A 17,653-nucleotide genomic window follows, 5' to 3' on the forward strand; every position below is an offset into this window, starting at 1 on the left:
TTTCTTTGGCTACTTTCCCCTTTTTTTTCCTTTCATTTATCCCAATTGAATTTCTTTTTCAAATATTAATCTACTTAAATATTTGTTTCTGGTAGTGCTCTAAAATATCAATACATTAAAAGTTATTCTCATGAATTTTTTTTAATTATCCTACTAAAATAAATTTCTAAAAATATGCTCCTATTTATTTTTTTCACAGCCTTCTCGACAATTATTATCCTAAATATATAAAAGAGTCCTCATGACTCTTTTATTCCTTTTTTTGTTTCTTGTTTTGACTTTTGTTTAGCTCCCTATGTTCTCTTTTTCCTTTTTCTTTTCTTCCCCAAAATTTTATATTCTTTTTGTTCTTGCTCTTCTTTTTCAATTTTTGTTTTTTTCCTTTCATTTACTCTAAGCCTCGTTCATTTCACCGATTTGAATTTTCAGTTTTAGATTTTTACAGTAAAAGGCTCTCAGAAAATGTCACATCTAACTTTTTCTACTACAGTGAAAAGCTCTCAGAAAATGTCACATTTCAGCTTGAATTGAAAATTCGAATCCGCAAAGTGAACAAGACCTTAATTTTTCTTTCGAATCTTATCCTATTTAGATATTTCTTTCCAATAGTGCTATAAAATATTGTTATATTAAAAGTTATGATCACAATTTTCATTCTAATTGTCTCACAAAAATAAATTTCTAAGAATATGCCCCTACTTAATTTTTCCCAGCCTTGTCAACCACTATCTTACATATAGAAGAGCCCATCATGGCTCTATTATTCCATTTTTAATCATTTAAAACGGGTCGTTTTGGCTTTTTTTTCTTTCGAGAAATGGTTTTGGTGCTTTGCTTTTTTCAAATCTTTTTGTTTACTTTTTTTTCCCTTTTCAAACACTTGAAATAAAAGAAAAACGAATTGTTAGTAAATCACGAAGATTATGGACATTATATGTTAACTTTTTTCACTTTTTATCATAATATTAATGCTAAATTATATCTTATCCAACTAGTAAATGCTAAATCTAACAATACATAAAAGAGTCAAAGCTTTTTCATATGGGGTTGCGACCAATTAGTTCATTTTTATTTTTTTATCTTCATTTTTTTGTGATTTTTTTTTTACATTTTAATTTTGTGTGTGTGTGTGTTTTTTTTTTAAATATGATGTTCCCCACTCTACTGAGTACTCCTATAAAAGTAATTTTTTCGCATGTGTTTTTATTTTATTTTTGGTTGGTTAAAATAATTTTCTTTAAATGTGTCCCTACTTAATTTTTTTGTCAATTGTTATCTTTACACATATTTTTTAAAAATAAATTTAAAAAATCCTTAAATGGTTGTATAAATGAATTTGTCATTATTCAATAAATAATAAACTCTTCAGATATAAAAGAGTGTGAAAACTATACCCTTCATTTTTTGTACTCATTTACGCACCATTTTCATACTTCTTTTTTTTCCCTCTCTCTTTTCTTTGCTTTTTTTTAATCTTTTCTTTTAACTCTTTTTTTTTTTTTTCTTTTGCTTTTTATAACATTTTTTATGCTTTATTTTTTGTATCTCCTTATTTCTTTTCTTATTTTCTATACGTGTTAAATCCTGAATCCTAATCCTAATCTAAATTATATCAAAGAATAGATATTTGAATGTTGTTCATCTTATAGTAGTTCAAAACAGTGAGTTTTAGGTGCTTTATTTTTTTTTTCCTTTCATCTTTAAGTTTATCTTTATTTTATTATTTTGTTATTTCATAATTTATGTTCATTCTATAACGGTTCAAAACGGTAAGTTTTTAGGTGTTTTACATTTTTCCTTTCATTTTTAAGTTTCAATGCATTTCTTTAGTTTTTTTTTTTTTACTTTTTTATCTTATCATTAAGAATGTTTCATGTATTTCTATAATTAAATTTAACATTTTTTTTTACTATTAAAGTATAATTCTTTAAAAAATAAAAAATTATGTGGGAGATTCAAACTCTACATTTTGTGGTAGAATTAGGTTTGTAATTTTCGTTAGAACAGACATACTACCACTTAGGGTATGTTCATTTCACAACTTAAGTAATAACTTGAGTTGTGTATGTGAGAGAAAAACATTATAACAAAAAAATTAAATTTAAATTTTTATGAGAATAAATACTGTAATAATAAAATTTGAGTTGTGATTTAAGTTATGAGGCACTAAATGTATTTTCTTTTTAAACTCTTAAGTAAAAATTTTGTCTGCTTATTGTTGTTTGTGTTTTACGTTATAAAAACTTAAATTATAACTAATTATGTGCGACGCACAACTAGGTTTTTTTTTTTTTTGACAAGCTATTCAAAAATAAATCTTAAAAAAAATTAGAATTGAAGCTCAATACTTTAAAATAATTAAAATAAACATAGAAATTCTCTCGGTTATTTTCACGTGTAAAGACGTGTTGTCAAACTGATAAACAAAAATAATGCAAACTTTGGTACAAATTTTAAAATATATTTAGAAGTACTTTTTAAAAAACTATTTTTTGTGACTTTTAACTTAGAAGCCTCTCATCACCCCCACGCCCGAGATCTCAATACTATTATAGCCGTCATTTGTGACCTATCTCGCTGCAGTTCTCTCTGGGCGATCTTTCTCTCCTGGTGTGCTTTCTTGATTAACCACGGTAAAATTTACGGTCTCATTCACTTTATGAATTAAAATTTTTAATTTAAATTGAAATGTGATTTTTTTTTAGTACTTTTAATTATAATAGAAAAAATTAAATGTAAAAACTTAGAACGCGTTTAGAATTCGTTTTAAAATGATTTTATTTTTTGTATAAAAATAAAAATAAAAACGTTTTTAATCTCAAACAGAAATCATTTTTAAAAATGCGTTTGGTAGTTTTATCAAGAGATTATTTTTAATATAAAAAACTCATTAATGTCTCTATCTCTTTCTCTCTGCTCGAGAGATGTAAAAACGAAAACAAAAAATGAAAAACGACTAAAAGTCGTTTTTCATTTTTCTCTCATTTTATACTAAATTAAAAAATCGTTTTCATTTCCGTTTTTTATCTTTATTGCACCAAATGCCGTTTTAGAAAAGTTTTCATTTTTTCTTTCTCAAAAAACGTGAAAATAAAAAACGGGATCAATTCTAAACACGGCCTTAAAATTAAAAACTCAAATCGGTGAAATAAACAAACTTAAAGCGACTATTTATATTTATTTTCTCTTACTGCTTTCTGCCAATTCCGAACTGGTAAGCACTTTAACCTTCAACATACCAAAAAGAACCTTGATGCTGTAATCTGAAGTTCGCATCTGACAACGGAAGGATTTCTCAAAAGATAACAACTTTGAGCTGTCAAGTTTCTGAAGAGAACCTCCGATGAAGCACCGTAATAAAGGTGATTCTCTATCGCAAGCATTATCTGTCTTATTTTGTTTCGAAATATCAGTTTATTTTACAAACTATTAGGAATTTATCTATTAAGTTATTGAATATTACTAGTTCATGACTTCATGCTCGACAATTGAGTAACTGCATAGAATAACTTTTTTTTTTCATTAATTCAATTATAGGCGATAAACCAATTAGTTTGTTTTTCTTCTTCATATATATATATATATATATGAATGCATATTTATGATATAGTCTATCTGACTATATTGAGATTACAGACAAGATAATTTAGTTCGGGAAGGGGAATTCGAACTAGGATTTTATTTTATTTTTTAATTTTTTTAGTGTAATATAATATGGGATTAATTCCCTGGAATTAAACAAAAATGAAAGGATGAGGCTTTGGAAGTAATATTTCTGCTTTCCTGCTCTCCTTTTATGATACTGGCTTTTAGCTAATATTTTTGCAATTTGCCTTGCCTCTTAAGAGTTTTGATGTTGAATTAGTTAAGAATTAATTTGAAACTGCAGAAATGGCGAGCTTATTTCATCTGCCTGAAGATGTCTTGGAGGAAATCTTGATGAGGGTGCCTCCTAAGTCTCTAAAAAGCTGTAAAGGCGTTTGCAAGTTGTGGTACGTTACGATAAATAATCCTAAATTTATAGACGAGCAACTCAATTTCAGTATTGGCAACAACAAACATCCATCATCCGTAACCTTATTCGTCACCTGGGAAAAGAACGACCCATCATTGCATGAATCCTTCAGCAGTCAGGACACAGATCTTTGTCTAAAACAAGCATTGTCAGCGGTTACAATCGACGACGAAGATTACAGTGATAGTGACCATCTTCCTTATGTTATTGAAGAAATCAATTTCCCACCTGATCCGGAAACAGAGAGAGCAGATTTTCCAGTGAATTTATTAAGCTCTCCTTCCCTGTAATGGAATTATTTTCTTTTGTGATCGCCATTCTGTTAAGAATGGGGTGTTTGTTCTGTGCAATCCAGAACTTGGAGAATTCATGCTTCTCCGGACATTTTTCACCCTCTGGGTTCATGTTTTCAGGAGCTGGATTTGGGTATGATCCAAAAGCCAATGATTACAAATGTCTTAAGCTTTTTTCTTCTACATTACATGCTGAAGCAAATAGAGCTATGGTCTGTTGTTTCGGAACTGATTATTGGAGGGAAGTTAATATTGATTTGAAAGGTAAATGCTGGTGTTGACAATGGGGTGTACCACAGAGGGTTTGCAAGATTTTGAGACTGTGCGGGTTTGAAATTTATTTTAAAATGATTTTATTTTTTATATAAAAATGAAAACGTTTTTAATCTCAGACATAAATTATTTTTAAAAATGCGTTTGGTAGTTTTATCAAGAGATTATTTTTAGTATAAAAAAATCCATTAATGTCTCTCTCTCTCTCTTTTCGAGAGAGAAGAAAACGAAAATAAAAAATAAAAAACGACAGTTATTTTTCATTTCTCTCTCATTTTACACTAAACTAAAAAATCGTTTTCATTTCTGTTTTTTATTTTTATTGCACAAATACCGTTTTAAAAAAGTTTTCATTTTTTTCTTGAAAAATGTGAAAAATAAAAATGAGATCAATTCTAAACACGATCTATGATTCTTTCATTTGACTTTTCTGAAGAGGAATTTAGTTGCGTATAATTGCCACAGTATGCAAAAAAGTTGAGAGGAAAAATGTGGAAACTTGCTGTGTGGAATGAGTCTCTAGTTTTTCTCATCTCGACGGAAAACTCGTGCAATTTAACAGCTTTTGAAATGTGGGTGATGGTTGAGAGCTTGGACCAAGCATCTCACAATTGGGCCACTAGTATGTGTCTATTCCCCCTCTAGCATTTTGGAAGGATGATGAGCTGTAAATGCAAACTAGAGATGGTCAAATCGTATCATATAACATTTGTACGCAAAAGTCTCGGAAACTATCGATTCGAGGATCGGTATGGCTACATACAATTCGTGCATATGTATATCCAAAGAGTCTAGTTTCATTGAAGAGATGAAACTTCATTAATAGGTGACTATACTCATTAGTATAGTTTTTTAGGACTTATTTATTAAATTGTGTTCTTTTCAAAAAACTTTTAGAGTAATTTTGACAAATATTTTTGAAAGTACATGAATCAAGATTTTTATTTTTTCCTCTTGATTCATAACCTTTTAAGTCAAATAATTATACTAATAAAATGATATTATCAAGAATAAAATATAAAAGTCCAGATTCATCTCCATTTTTTCTTAACTTTTTATGTTATTTTAAGCATGGGCTTTTTGCCAAGCCCTTGGTAGTATATTTAGGATAAGAAAATAGTAAGAAATAGGCCAATATGAAAAGCTTAAGAAAGTATATAGGCCAACTTTTAATTATAAAAATTAATAGGCCATAACTTGTCAAGTTATGGTTCATAACCAGATAAGTTATGGACAAACTTGTCAAGTTATGGTTCATAACCAGATAAGTTATGGACGAAAACAGTAATTTAGCCTATTTATTAACTTATGTAAACTATTGGCCTATTTTCCTCTTTCTCCCTTTAGGATAATGCATGTTTGGTGTACCGTAGTGTTTTAGACTATATCAGTGCCGTATTATATTTCTTTTTTATTTTTATTTTTTGCAATTCTTTATACAATTGTCGTTTCAAATTCTTAAATTGAATTCCATGATTTTTTTATCAATATTGTACAGTCATTTTACCAATCTTTTTTTTTTTAAACGTCACAGAATCTTAAGTAGCGTTTGGTTTGAGGGTGGTTTGAGGGTTCTAGAATCATGATTCTGATTTAAATCTTTGTTTGCAAAAAGTAAAAAATAATTCTGATTCAAGATTTAAAAACCAGTGTTTGGTTTGAATTGTTCTGATTCAAGATTTAAACCTTAATGTGATGTTATGAACCAAAACCACCTCTAGTTTTAAAACTACCTCTCCTTTGGTTTTGTATAGTTCAAACCCCTGATTTTAATTCTAGTTCCAGAATCATAATTAGACTTAAAATCATAAATCATGATTCTAATTTTAAAATTAAAATCAAAACTACCATAATTTGAACTCTCCTACCAAAAGGAACCTTACTTTTTTGTGGGACACACTTAATACTATGTTCAATCAAGCTGTGATTTCTTGACCGTTAATAAGAAACTTTGCTTTGAGCTGAAAATAACTTTTTTGTACTGACAAGGATGAAAAAGAATGTCTGAGAATGCTCACTTATGTGAGAATGAATAAGGTGGCCAAATAATATACAATAAATAGGACAATAATAGTACCTATTTCTACAAAATTAATCAGAAATCTCCTGGACCAATCTGTGAATTCCCATCCCGTATTTCTCTTGATGTTTCTGGAGACATGGTACAGCAATATGGAAACCAAGTACACATCCTGGGCCCGCCTGTGTGAATTCGCTTCATCAACCAATTTTTTCCTATACCCTTTAGCGTTCCAATCTGTTTCAATCACTTTTCATACCGGTAGAGCTGTTTCGATCACTTTTTATACTGGTAGAGCCGTAACGATGAATGCAGCTTGTAGCACCATCTTATTTGTTCCCTCCAATGCTTTAAACTAGCAAAGTGCAGAAAACATAGCCCACTACTGTGGCTTAACCCGGCCAAGGTTGAGATGCCAAGATGGCCTTATCTTGACATATTTACACATGTACAAACGGGACTGATAGCACCAACTAGCTATCGTGTTTCTTCTCTGAACCTCTTCGTCTTGATAGAACATGGGAGAATGAGATATCTCGTGCCCAGGACAGAAGAGTTCGAGCTGCATCGCCGTCCTATTGGTGATGAGCAGAGCTAGGACAAGTTAAAGAAGGGCACTCCGGGTGTAGTATAGCATCTGGCTTAGACTAGTTAAAGAAATAGGGAGATTCCAGAACCTCTCTAAGATCAAAGTCCCCGCGATCCGGTAAGGGGGGGAATTTCAATTTGGGAAAAGACTTTACAAAGTTCTCCAATAACTGGGGACATAAAAGAAAACGAATTATCAGCGAGTTTAATACCCATATGCTAACCTACCAAAGAAAATTTTCACTTTGCCCTTTGCTCCTATCTATATACCAAATACCCAAAGTCCTCAAGACTAAGAAAAACAAATGTAAGACCATCTCCAATGCAAATACTAATGCTATATTTACCATGCAAATACTAATGCCAATTGTATATTTACCATCAAAAGGTGTGATAAGTTATTTTCATTTTTGCTCCAATGCATAATGCTATTAGAAATGTTAAATTACTTTTTCCCATAATTATTAAGCTTTGACAGTGGTAAAAGCAAACTTTTATGTTTAAAATGATCAGAAAATGCAAAAGTTACATTGATTATGTGAAAAAGTAAACATTTCAACTAATAGCAATCAAATGCCAAATTTCTCATATACCTTGGTGGGAAAATTTACCAAAAAATATAGCATATAGGAAATTTGACACAACAAATAGCATTGCATTGGAGTGTTTTTTGCACTCAAATGCTAAATTTACAATTAGCACATCAATTATAGCATTGCATTGGAAATGCTCTAAAAGCTGCTTCTAATCCCATTAAAAGAACCATTTGTAAGAAAAGATGCTTACATTCTCCAATATGGGTGTCTCATAGAGTTCAACAAAGTTCTCTCTCAGTATCCTGTTCATTTCATCAACGTCACATGCGTGGGTCCAATATGAATCATGGACTCCTGCAATTAGCCACAGAAATTAAACTATTATAAAGTAAGGATCACCGGGCATATCTTTCTTGTCAATAAGATAGATGAACAGGAAAAGTGGGGAGAAATAAGATAATGAAAACTTGGTGCAAACCTGCAAAGTTTAAGCCTGCCTTTTGGCAGGCAACAGCAGTCATCATCATATGTGAACCATCAAGGGAGTGAACAAAATTCGGGGGAAAAGCTGTCCTCTGCCGCTTTGTCATTACCTGTATAATTCACAGAAAATTCTTTAAAACCTAAAAACATCAATAGCGATTAACTCAAACTAGTCAAAATGAAAAGGATATCATTGAATAGTATATCATTGAATAGTATATCATTGATGAGAGTTTCTAGTTGCAACAAAAAATTGTTTGCAGTTGGAAGAAGTATAACTCTTTCTGCACAAGAATTGAATCCAAGAATTTTCAATATTGAAAAAAAAAAGGAAAAAGAAAAAAGTATGCAAAGAGGCATGGACGAATATCTATGTTGATAATCTTAAACAACCAAATCATAGTTGGCGTGGGGCCTGAAATGGTTCATATCCAGATTAAACTCAGAACAATACATCAACATCACCCCTGTAACTATGTACATAAAGATCAGTACAGCAGAAAGCAAGATGGTTTTGAGAAATTCTACCTTCTCTGTTTCTCGCCGTAATGTCAACACCTGAAGGGAAGTCTTAACCTGAATTTAAATCGAGACAGTGGGTTAAGGACATCCCAACGTTATTTTTAGTTAGTTTAAAAAATGCTAAGATAATGAGAGGAGATATAAAGCCAAAATTGTTCTAAAAAGGCAATAGACTCTTACAAGATGCCTTCCTGATTGCCGGTATGGTTGTACAACAGGAAGTCCAAGTGGAGTTGTCCAGCGGACTACTTGGTTTTCTGACGCTATCACCTGTTCATTTTTATGTTCAAAATTAATTAAATATGTAGCCCAACAAAGAATAGACAATTACTTCAAAATGGTGGCAACCATGAGTAACCCATAGATTAAACTCTAATGAGAAACTAAAAAATAATACGTTCTACCAGCATACATTCAGCGACCAGAATAATGCAACAGAATCCTCATGTATGATATCTACAATGAAAACACTTTGTCGTGTACATTCACAAGGTAAAAGGTCGTGTACGTTCACAAGGTAAAAGGTCCTTATCCCACTAGACAAACATCACATGATCATGATGAATTCTCCCGTTACTCCATTCAAAAAAACTAGGCAGTAACAAATGAACACCACAAGGAGTCTTCAAAGCACATGCCCACAAAGAAAAATCGTGTCAAGGGCCTTAACTTAAAAGACCTGGGCCACAAAGAAAAATCGAGGCAAAGATAAGTGCAACAAGTGTACAACACATGTCAGCTGTTACAAATTAAGAGGACTGCAATGCACACGAAAACAAACCCAATGAATTGCTTATTATGAAAGTATATTAAATTCACCAACAGAAACAATGACACTAAAAACAAACTGATGCATGGATGGAGCGATTAGATATAACTGTCTAGACAACCTAGAAACCTAACACATATACCACGTCATCCATCAATATCAAAATTCTACTTCGCACGAATGTGGTTAGCTTATGAAGCTATTAATAGTTTGAGTATCTCTATCCTTGACTCTGGCATAAGAAGTTCAGTCATACCTTTGCACAATCTCCAAGCCAGTCCATAATACTTCTTGCAGCTTCAAACATCTCTTCTAAGGCCTTCAAGGTAGTCTGCTCATGCAGTCAAGAATGAAAATAAGGGTTTACAGGGCTTACAAATAGAATTCTCAATTTTTTCAGAAATATTCTATCATTCAAAACCTCTTTACAGACACAGACACATGCCTCAAAATTCAGATAAGATTCAGTTTATTTGCTTACTTTTGCTGCATAGCAAGCAGCGGCAAAGAGTTCGCCATCATCAGCAATAGCATCACGTTCCTTCAACCTCCTTTTAATTTGATCTCGGGCACCAATGTATGTAACACCATATACAGATGTCATTACAGTCTGCTTTACCAACTTACGATCCACCTAGCACAAAATTATTCGTCTTTATAAGAAGATAATAATCAGTTAACCACTTTTGAGTCGAAGAATACTTTCATGGTAGAGTGTCACACAACGTGTTATGAAATAAGATGATTACGCCAAGCGTAAAAAAATCAACAAAGTTTTAGGTGATTTTTACTTCCACCATCTTATGCAAAACATCATTGCTACAGTACGAGCATGAGATCCGACAAAAACCTGATTGATTAAATTCCTAGCGTGCACTGCATTTGGATTCATTGCAGGATCGTCCTTTGCATCTTTGCGCATAATATCAAGAACTCTGCAAAGTAACAACATTTTTCAATCAGACAGATTAAGAAGAAAGTTTTGTAGTTGAACCAACTTTACCCACTAGAATACTAGTTCTTAGGAATAATTTGATGAACAATTGGATCCATGCATAACTGTGTTGTAATGACCGTAGTTAGACATTTATTCTTTTTGCCCGATAGTTGTATGATTCAAACTCTGATCAAATTCACGACTTATAAATAAAATTCCCATCAGTGAAACGGCAAAATGCATTTTCAAATTTACCAAGATTCCTGTCAAATGCAAATCTTGGCAATTGTACTTTGTCGCTTAGGAGGTACAGTGATGAAATTATGTCATACCTGGCAGCAATTCCCGAGTAAACATCAGCAGGTCTCCCTCCTGCAACAAGATTGACTGCAGCTGCTCCTAACTGGAAAATCAGAACAAAGTAACAGTTTAGCTAAAAAAGAACGCAATTTACATAATAAAAAGAAGGTCATTCTGTCGTAAGCTTTAGTTGACAGCAACTATCTTTCATGCAGAATATTGATTATTGAAGATAAACCTCCAAATAAGAAAAAGAACATGCGGCAAATACATAAGTTCCAACTTCCAATTATTTGCAATTAACAAGAAAATGACTTTATTCAATAATTTAACATTTTACTCATAGTATAATAAATACCTTGTCCCTTCCAAGGGCAGCATAGTGTTGTAAGCCATTGCACGAACCATCCTTGCAAGTTGAACAAAAAAAGAAAAAGATCACTCTGACTTTCTATCTCAGTAAAAAAAAAATGATATAATATCAAGATATAAATAATTCCGGTTGCCTTTCAACTTCTTCAACAGTGAATTAAATAACGTGATCATCGGACTTGTAGCAATAATGATTAATTACAAATACATGGAAGGACCGTAGCATATGGAAAACCAAAAGAAACAGATCAATGAGTTCAAATACTAGTATGCAATTCCATCTTCCTAAATTATATTCTCGTTAATCCCTGGAGATTCACCTCTGTCCAACTTAATCAGTATCGTGAACTCCAATTTGAGCATAAACTATTGTTTGGGGGAACTATTCATGTATTCCCAAATAAATTTTAAATTTTTACTTCTATAAATTAAAGCATCATGTCAGAATATTTACGGACTTAGGCGATTATGCACCATATAGATGTTAATGACAAGTTCTAGATATGAAGGGGAAAAAACCTGGTGGACAGGCATATGTGAGAGGGCATTCTCTGGAGAGGGGCTTCTCAATGCTTCTGTGAGATTAATACATGTTGCCAAGCACTGAAAAGGGTCCTCTGCCTCCAGCCACCAACGCTGACCTTCGAGAGGCCTATTCGTTGAATCCAATATATCATCAAGGTGGTTCTCAGTAAATGCTATGCGACCATCATAAGATAATTTGTCCACACCGCCACCATATACATTTGCCAAATGTATCTTCAACCAGCGTAAACCTGACTTTCCCAGAAGGCGTCCCTCAGAAAACTCCAAGATACCTCGGCACAGATCAGAACCCAGATGGTTCAAATAAGGGTGCATTGGATATGCACGACCCCGGAAATCAAGATTGTGGGGATAGTAGAAGCCTTCCTCATCCTTCATCTTTCGTGCAACCTGATTCAAATCAATAGTTACAAACATGTAACCTTTAAAAAAGACTCAAAACATATCTATCAAATGCGGTAAAAAAAAAAAAAAAACAAAAATAGAGAGAGAGATAGAGAGCGAGAGAGAGAGAAGGAAATAGGGCCGCTCACTATTCTCCTTTTTGGCAGCTTTAAGTTTCCACTTCCATTTGCGAATCACTAATTCATCTTCTGTGTCCGGTTCTTCAGGTAGAGGAACCTATTTCAAAAAGATATTTTTTTTCAAAAAATAAAAAATAAAAAATCTGTGCGTTTGTGTTTAACTGTGTATCATATAGAAAAGAAACTGATTCGTAAATACTACAGCATGGTGCTGAATTACGCAGCCATCTTAGTTTAAGGCTTATAAGTAATGTGTCTACCAACCAAGATGAGTTTCTTTTGTTCACAATATATTTGTGTACATCTGAATATATTCATGGAAATTTATATGTGCATATGGGATGTGTCTCGTGTTTATATACATGTAGAGGAGAAAGAGATGCTATAAAATGCAACTTACATCTTCCCGGCTGACCAAGCCAGCTAGAGAACCTCCACCAGACCAAATCCTGTCTATCACACTAAGCACCCTTTTGTTCACCCTCCATTTGGTATTTCCAAGTGTATCCAAGGCCTACAACCCAAAAACCATAGATTATCATAATTAAATGCCAAACAAGAGACCTCATGGAGTTGCAAACATACAGGGAAACGAGGAAGATCAGCCAATGAAGACTTTTGTGGAGAAGCCATGACCAAATACCAAAGAGCAATCACAAAGCAACACTAGAAGAACAAAAGTAACAAATTCGAAGAAGGTTTTAAGACCTCAAAAACAGGCTCCAGGTTCTTCATAGGAGCTCTTTTAACTGCTTCACGCTGTTGTTTTGCACCATGAGTCCGCATAACTTGTGATGGTAAAAACAAATAGGCTCCTTTGTCATACCTGCCAAATAAGGATTTAAATGAAGAAATAAATTCGAGGGGGGGAAAGGACAAGATGAAGTACTCTTTTGTTTTTTTTTTGTTTTTTTTTTTTTTATAACCACCAGTAACCTGACTGCATAACAGAAAAATGAACTCTACAATCAGTGATCTAGCCTATAACTTGGTTGAAATTTTTGCTATTTGGAAGGAAAATAAATACCATACCCGGTCCACTTATTAGCAGGCACTAGCATAGGCATATAGGGGATGACCATGTGCCTAGCCTGTGTAGAGAAAACAAAGTTAGTATTATTATTATTAGTTAGTAATTCCTCACTGGAGGACACTCTCGACTCAAAAGAATATTAAAAAAAGACAAGAATAAGACAGAACCAAATGATATTCAGTACAAGTTACACAGAAATCTGTTCTCTACTTACAGTTTTCTCCAAGCCTCTCCGAACAAGTGGGTCACATTCAATAACACCATATCTCCTGCTGGTCTTCCTAAGGGAAGAAAAAAGACACAAATATAGCATCAAAAGTGGTGGTGGTGGTTTTGCCAGCAAACCAGAGATGAAATCTTTCTTACCGTGTATCTTTAACGACAGTTTTAAGACTGTGTACAAATGCAGGGCGTATATCAGGTGGGCTATCGTCTAATTGATCAACCGGAGGTTGTATATAGGCCGTTTCCATCAGCAACTGAATCAAACGACATCCAACCTGTACGGTACAATAACCAATATAAAGTATCAACGACAATAAGAACAACAAGACAAATTGCATTACAAAATTTATAAACATCACAGACCTTAACATGACCTTCCTGACCCCAGGGTTTTGAATCATCTACTCGATCAACTATTATCCTTACTTGCTGCACCTTTTGTTTTTTTATCATTTGTGTAACTTTTTTCCTCAATTTCTCTTGTCCTTTGCCGTTTAGATTCCCTTGTTCAGCACTTACAACATCGGACACATCCTCGCCGTTTGTATTCTTCTTCTTCTTCTTCTTCTTTGTCTTCTCAAAAAACCTTTGTATCTTAACCTGGTCCACATGGGAGATCTCATATACAGTTCAGATAATGTCCAGAGGAACTGCTATATCATAATTTGGTAGATCGTAATGAAAGCTAAACGAAGCAAAATTCAGAAAACCTTTACTCTTCCCTATCTTAAACAACCTAGCAGCTAAAACCCATCCCTTATGATACATTTCAGAATCTAGAAAACATCATAACCTCCCTGATTGCAGTTCTAATAATAATTTTTTTTTTTTTTTAAAAAAAAGAAAACTATTTTGGCCGTGGATCAGTTGAGGAGCAACAGATCTATTTTCTTCAGTGAGCAAATATATAGTACCAGAAAATGAAAATCTAGAATCGTTTCTGTTCTATAAGCAAAATTCCAAGTACAGCAAACTAAAGACTCAAACTTTACTTGATGGTTTACTACAAAATATTAGGAAGTCCAGCTTTCATATGAAAGTTAAACAAACAATGAACAAGAATAAAAATTATAAGACGACCCACCTCATGTTCAAGGGCTTCACCAATCTGGGAAGCAGCTTGGACAACCCTGATGCAACCAACAATTCCACTATTGGTCATCATCAACCCCATCAGCTTATGCATCGCGATAACCGCCATCACATCAGCCGGCAGGTGATCGAAATATGGGGCATAAGTGGGCTTATTCTTCATCTCCCTGCACGCCTCCTGGTCGGCAGCAATGGCATCCCTCAGAGGCTCGAACCAGCCAAGGAGCAACGACTTCACATACGGCAAATTCGGCGCCAGCTTCCGCTCGCACATGTCAACCATAAGCTCCCTGTACTCCTTTGCTGCCTGTTCCCACGCCTCGGTCTCTATCTTTATCTGACGCTTCCGGAGTTTCTGGTACTTCGCGGTTCCCATGCCGGCCACGGTCCTCTTCGGTGCCTTCGAATAGGTTTCGGCATTGTTCTCCCTGCTAATCTCCTCCTCCAACAACTCCGGGATTTCGTCGGAAAAAGACGCCGACAAATCCTCCTCCGAAGCAATGGCCTCGGCGGCGCTCCCGTAGCCTCTGAAACAAACTAAAGTATGAAAATTGTTGCTCGAATTGAAAGAATTGGATTCTCCTAACACGTTTCTGGGATACAATACTACGCCTAATCGTCGAAAACCTACTAATGCGAACCGGGAATTCTCGCCGGTTTGGGCCGCCGGTGGCCTGGTTTTTCCGAGAAAATTAACATCTTTCGCGAATTCTGCAGAACTTAAATAAGAAGAAGAAGAATAAGGACTGACATGAGAGTTTAGAGAAAACTTGAACTTCCTGAGAGAAGATTGCTTGGCCAGAATCCTCGACATGTTTTTGAAAGGCAACTTAGTGATTTAGCGATCAATTGGAACAGCGCAAACGGATTTGGCGCTGAAAATAAAGAACCAAAGCACCATTAATCTGGGCTGAACGATAGAGATCTCTGAGACTCACTCTGAGATTTTGAGATTTTCACGCAAACTTCTAATATTAAAGACGGCGAGAAAGAAGAAGAAAATTGGAAATGATAAATGAGAGAGATTAGAAGAAGAAGGTGAACTGAAGCCGTAGAAGGGAGCCGCCTCCAAAACCCTGCTTAAACCTAGGGATATAGAGGTAAACAGCGCTTTTGAGTTTTTTTTTTTTTATAAATAAAATTAGAAAAATGATCGTTTTTCTAATTAATTAAGCGATCATTGATTTAATCTATTTATTGATTAACACAGATGATATTAAGCAATATAGTTCGGGACTGATTTGGGGATTAGGCCGATATGAAAAGTTTAAGAAAATTTATAAGTTAATTTTTAGTTATAAAAATTAATAGGTCATAACTTGTTAAGTTATGGTTCATAGTCAGACAAGTTATGGACAAAAATTGTGAATTATAGACAATAACTTGTCAAGTTATGGTTTATAACCAGACAAGTTATGGTTCATAACAGTAATTTAGCCTATTTATTAACTTATATAAACTATTAGCTTATTAATTTTAATTCATCTAAAATCTTAGACTATTTTTCTCTTTCTCTCATTTTAATTTGATACAAATTTAGAGATTTTTAAGATCAATTTGTAATATTAATTAATTTTTACTTAATCAACAAGAAATGTTAAATGAGACTCTATGAAGATGTTATCCTATTTATTTGACACGTGGCATTTTAATTTTAGTAAATAAAAGCACTTAACAATAACTCACTTTTTTTACCATATTTACAACACTGTAACACCCTGAAGAATTAGTTGAGATTAATTAAGATAATTGAGACTATTAGTGTGCCTAATCTAGATTATTAATTGAGTTTAATTAATAAATGTTTCTGACACGTGTGAGTTTAAATAGTTCCAAGGTATTTAAATTATTCTCAGTAATTTATTTTAACCCAGAAGTGTGTATGGACGCATTTCTGGACTGTTCTTTTAAAATATTATACACATGTCTTTTTCCTTTCCTTTTCCTTTTCTTTTCTTTTTCTCTTCCTTTCCCGTGCGTCTCTCTCCCTTACTCTCTCTCTCACTCTCCCGTGCTCTCTCTCACTCACTCTCTCTCATTTTTGTCCCAAATCAAACGGATCTTGAACCAAGGAAAGATTTAAAGAAGTTTTCAACGTCAAGAGAAGGATTCAAGGTAAGATTACTCAAAGAACCTCTCTTGAATCTCAAGTTTTTAAATTTCAAAACTTATTTTTGGTTCAAACCGGATTTTGATGGTTTTTGAGTAAAACTAGAGTAGAAATTGGAGATCTTGGGTTCTTTGAACTTGTTTTAGGACCTAGAACCCAGATCTAGTGGTTTTTCTTTGAAATATTTCGATTTAGGACTGGATTTGCAGGTTTTTGGACTGATTTCCGCGAGCTTCTCTCGCGCAGCTGATTTCACCGGTCGACCTGTGCGGTCGACCGGATCACATGGAAACCGGTTGACCTATGCGGTCGACCGGATTGCAGGCTGACCGGTCGACCGGTGTGCACACTATCGGTTGACCGGTAGTGTTGCACTACTCTGTCACCGGTCGACCGGTTAACACAGGGTTTGACCCTGTTTGGCCTGAAATTGCTGTTTTGATCTCTGTTTTTGGGGAGAACCCAAATTAGCTTCATTTGGGGACTTGAGGTAGATGGATTAGCATTGTTAATCCTTGATTTGAGATTGAAAACCCTTGGAATGATAATTTGAAACATGAAAATGGATTAGGGCACACTAATAGGAAATCTTGGTTGGAAATTGATATTTGGATTGCTTTAGGAATGAGAATTAATCCTAAAGTGTTGTTTTGCATCAGTGATCGCTGAGGATTCAGACTAAAGGGGCTTGAGGAAGCGGAAGCCGGAAAAGACAACGCTAGTCCCAGGTTTGATAGTGCGAGGTAGGATTTCTATCCCTTTTCCTTGTGAGCCTGTTTTCAAAAAGGATTTTGGCCTTGAAAATGTTTTAAAGAAAAGGATTGATTTGTGAAAGAAAACGCTTTGAAAACCATGACTTGTTTAATCATGAACCTCATGGCTTGTCCAGTCATGGGGCCCGCGGCTTGAGTAGTTCGTGGGGTCGTATTAACGATTTCAAAATGTTAATGAATGCTTTTCTTAAGCAAAGAGATCTTGTGAACTGGTAATAGAGTCTATTGCTGTAAGCCTAGAT

At 34.0% G+C, this 17,653-nt stretch overlaps 2 protein-coding genes across 2 annotated transcripts; one reads left to right on the forward strand and one right to left on the reverse strand.

The window, feature by feature from the left end:
• Window positions 1–3,891: 3,891 nt before the first annotated feature.
• On the forward strand, window positions 3,892–4,626 carry LOC21409155. Its single transcript, XM_010093348.2, has 3 exons — window positions 3,892–4,275; window positions 4,371–4,520; window positions 4,573–4,626. Exons 1-3 carry the CDS (start codon window positions 3,892–3,894, stop codon window positions 4,624–4,626), a joined length of 588 nt encoding a protein of 195 aa, XP_010091650.2.
• A 1,897-nt stretch (window positions 4,627–6,523) lies between these two features.
• On the reverse strand, window positions 6,524–15,524 carry LOC21409157 (DNA-directed RNA polymerase 1, mitochondrial). Its single transcript, XM_024162477.1, has 19 exons — window positions 14,521–15,524; window positions 13,800–14,036; window positions 13,578–13,711; window positions 13,426–13,492; window positions 13,211–13,269; window positions 12,887–13,004; window positions 12,579–12,692; window positions 12,132–12,275; window positions 11,628–12,044; window positions 11,095–11,145; window positions 10,769–10,839; window positions 10,350–10,434; window positions 9,981–10,133; window positions 9,756–9,830; window positions 8,911–9,000; window positions 8,737–8,784; window positions 8,204–8,318; window positions 7,976–8,079; window positions 6,524–7,359 (listed from the first exon to the last, which is right to left on the reverse strand). Exons 1-19 carry the CDS (start codon window positions 15,340–15,342, stop codon window positions 7,249–7,251), a joined length of 3,015 nt encoding a protein of 1,004 aa, XP_024018245.1. The 5' UTR covers window positions 15,343–15,524; the 3' UTR covers window positions 6,524–7,248.
• Between the last annotated feature and the right edge of the window lie 2,129 nt (window positions 15,525–17,653).

This window comes from Morus notabilis, unplaced genomic scaffold (genome assembly GCF_000414095.1).
Source record: "Morus notabilis unplaced genomic scaffold, ASM41409v2 Scaffold73, whole genome shotgun sequence".
NCBI lineage: Eukaryota > Viridiplantae > Streptophyta > Magnoliopsida > Rosales > Moraceae > Morus > Morus notabilis.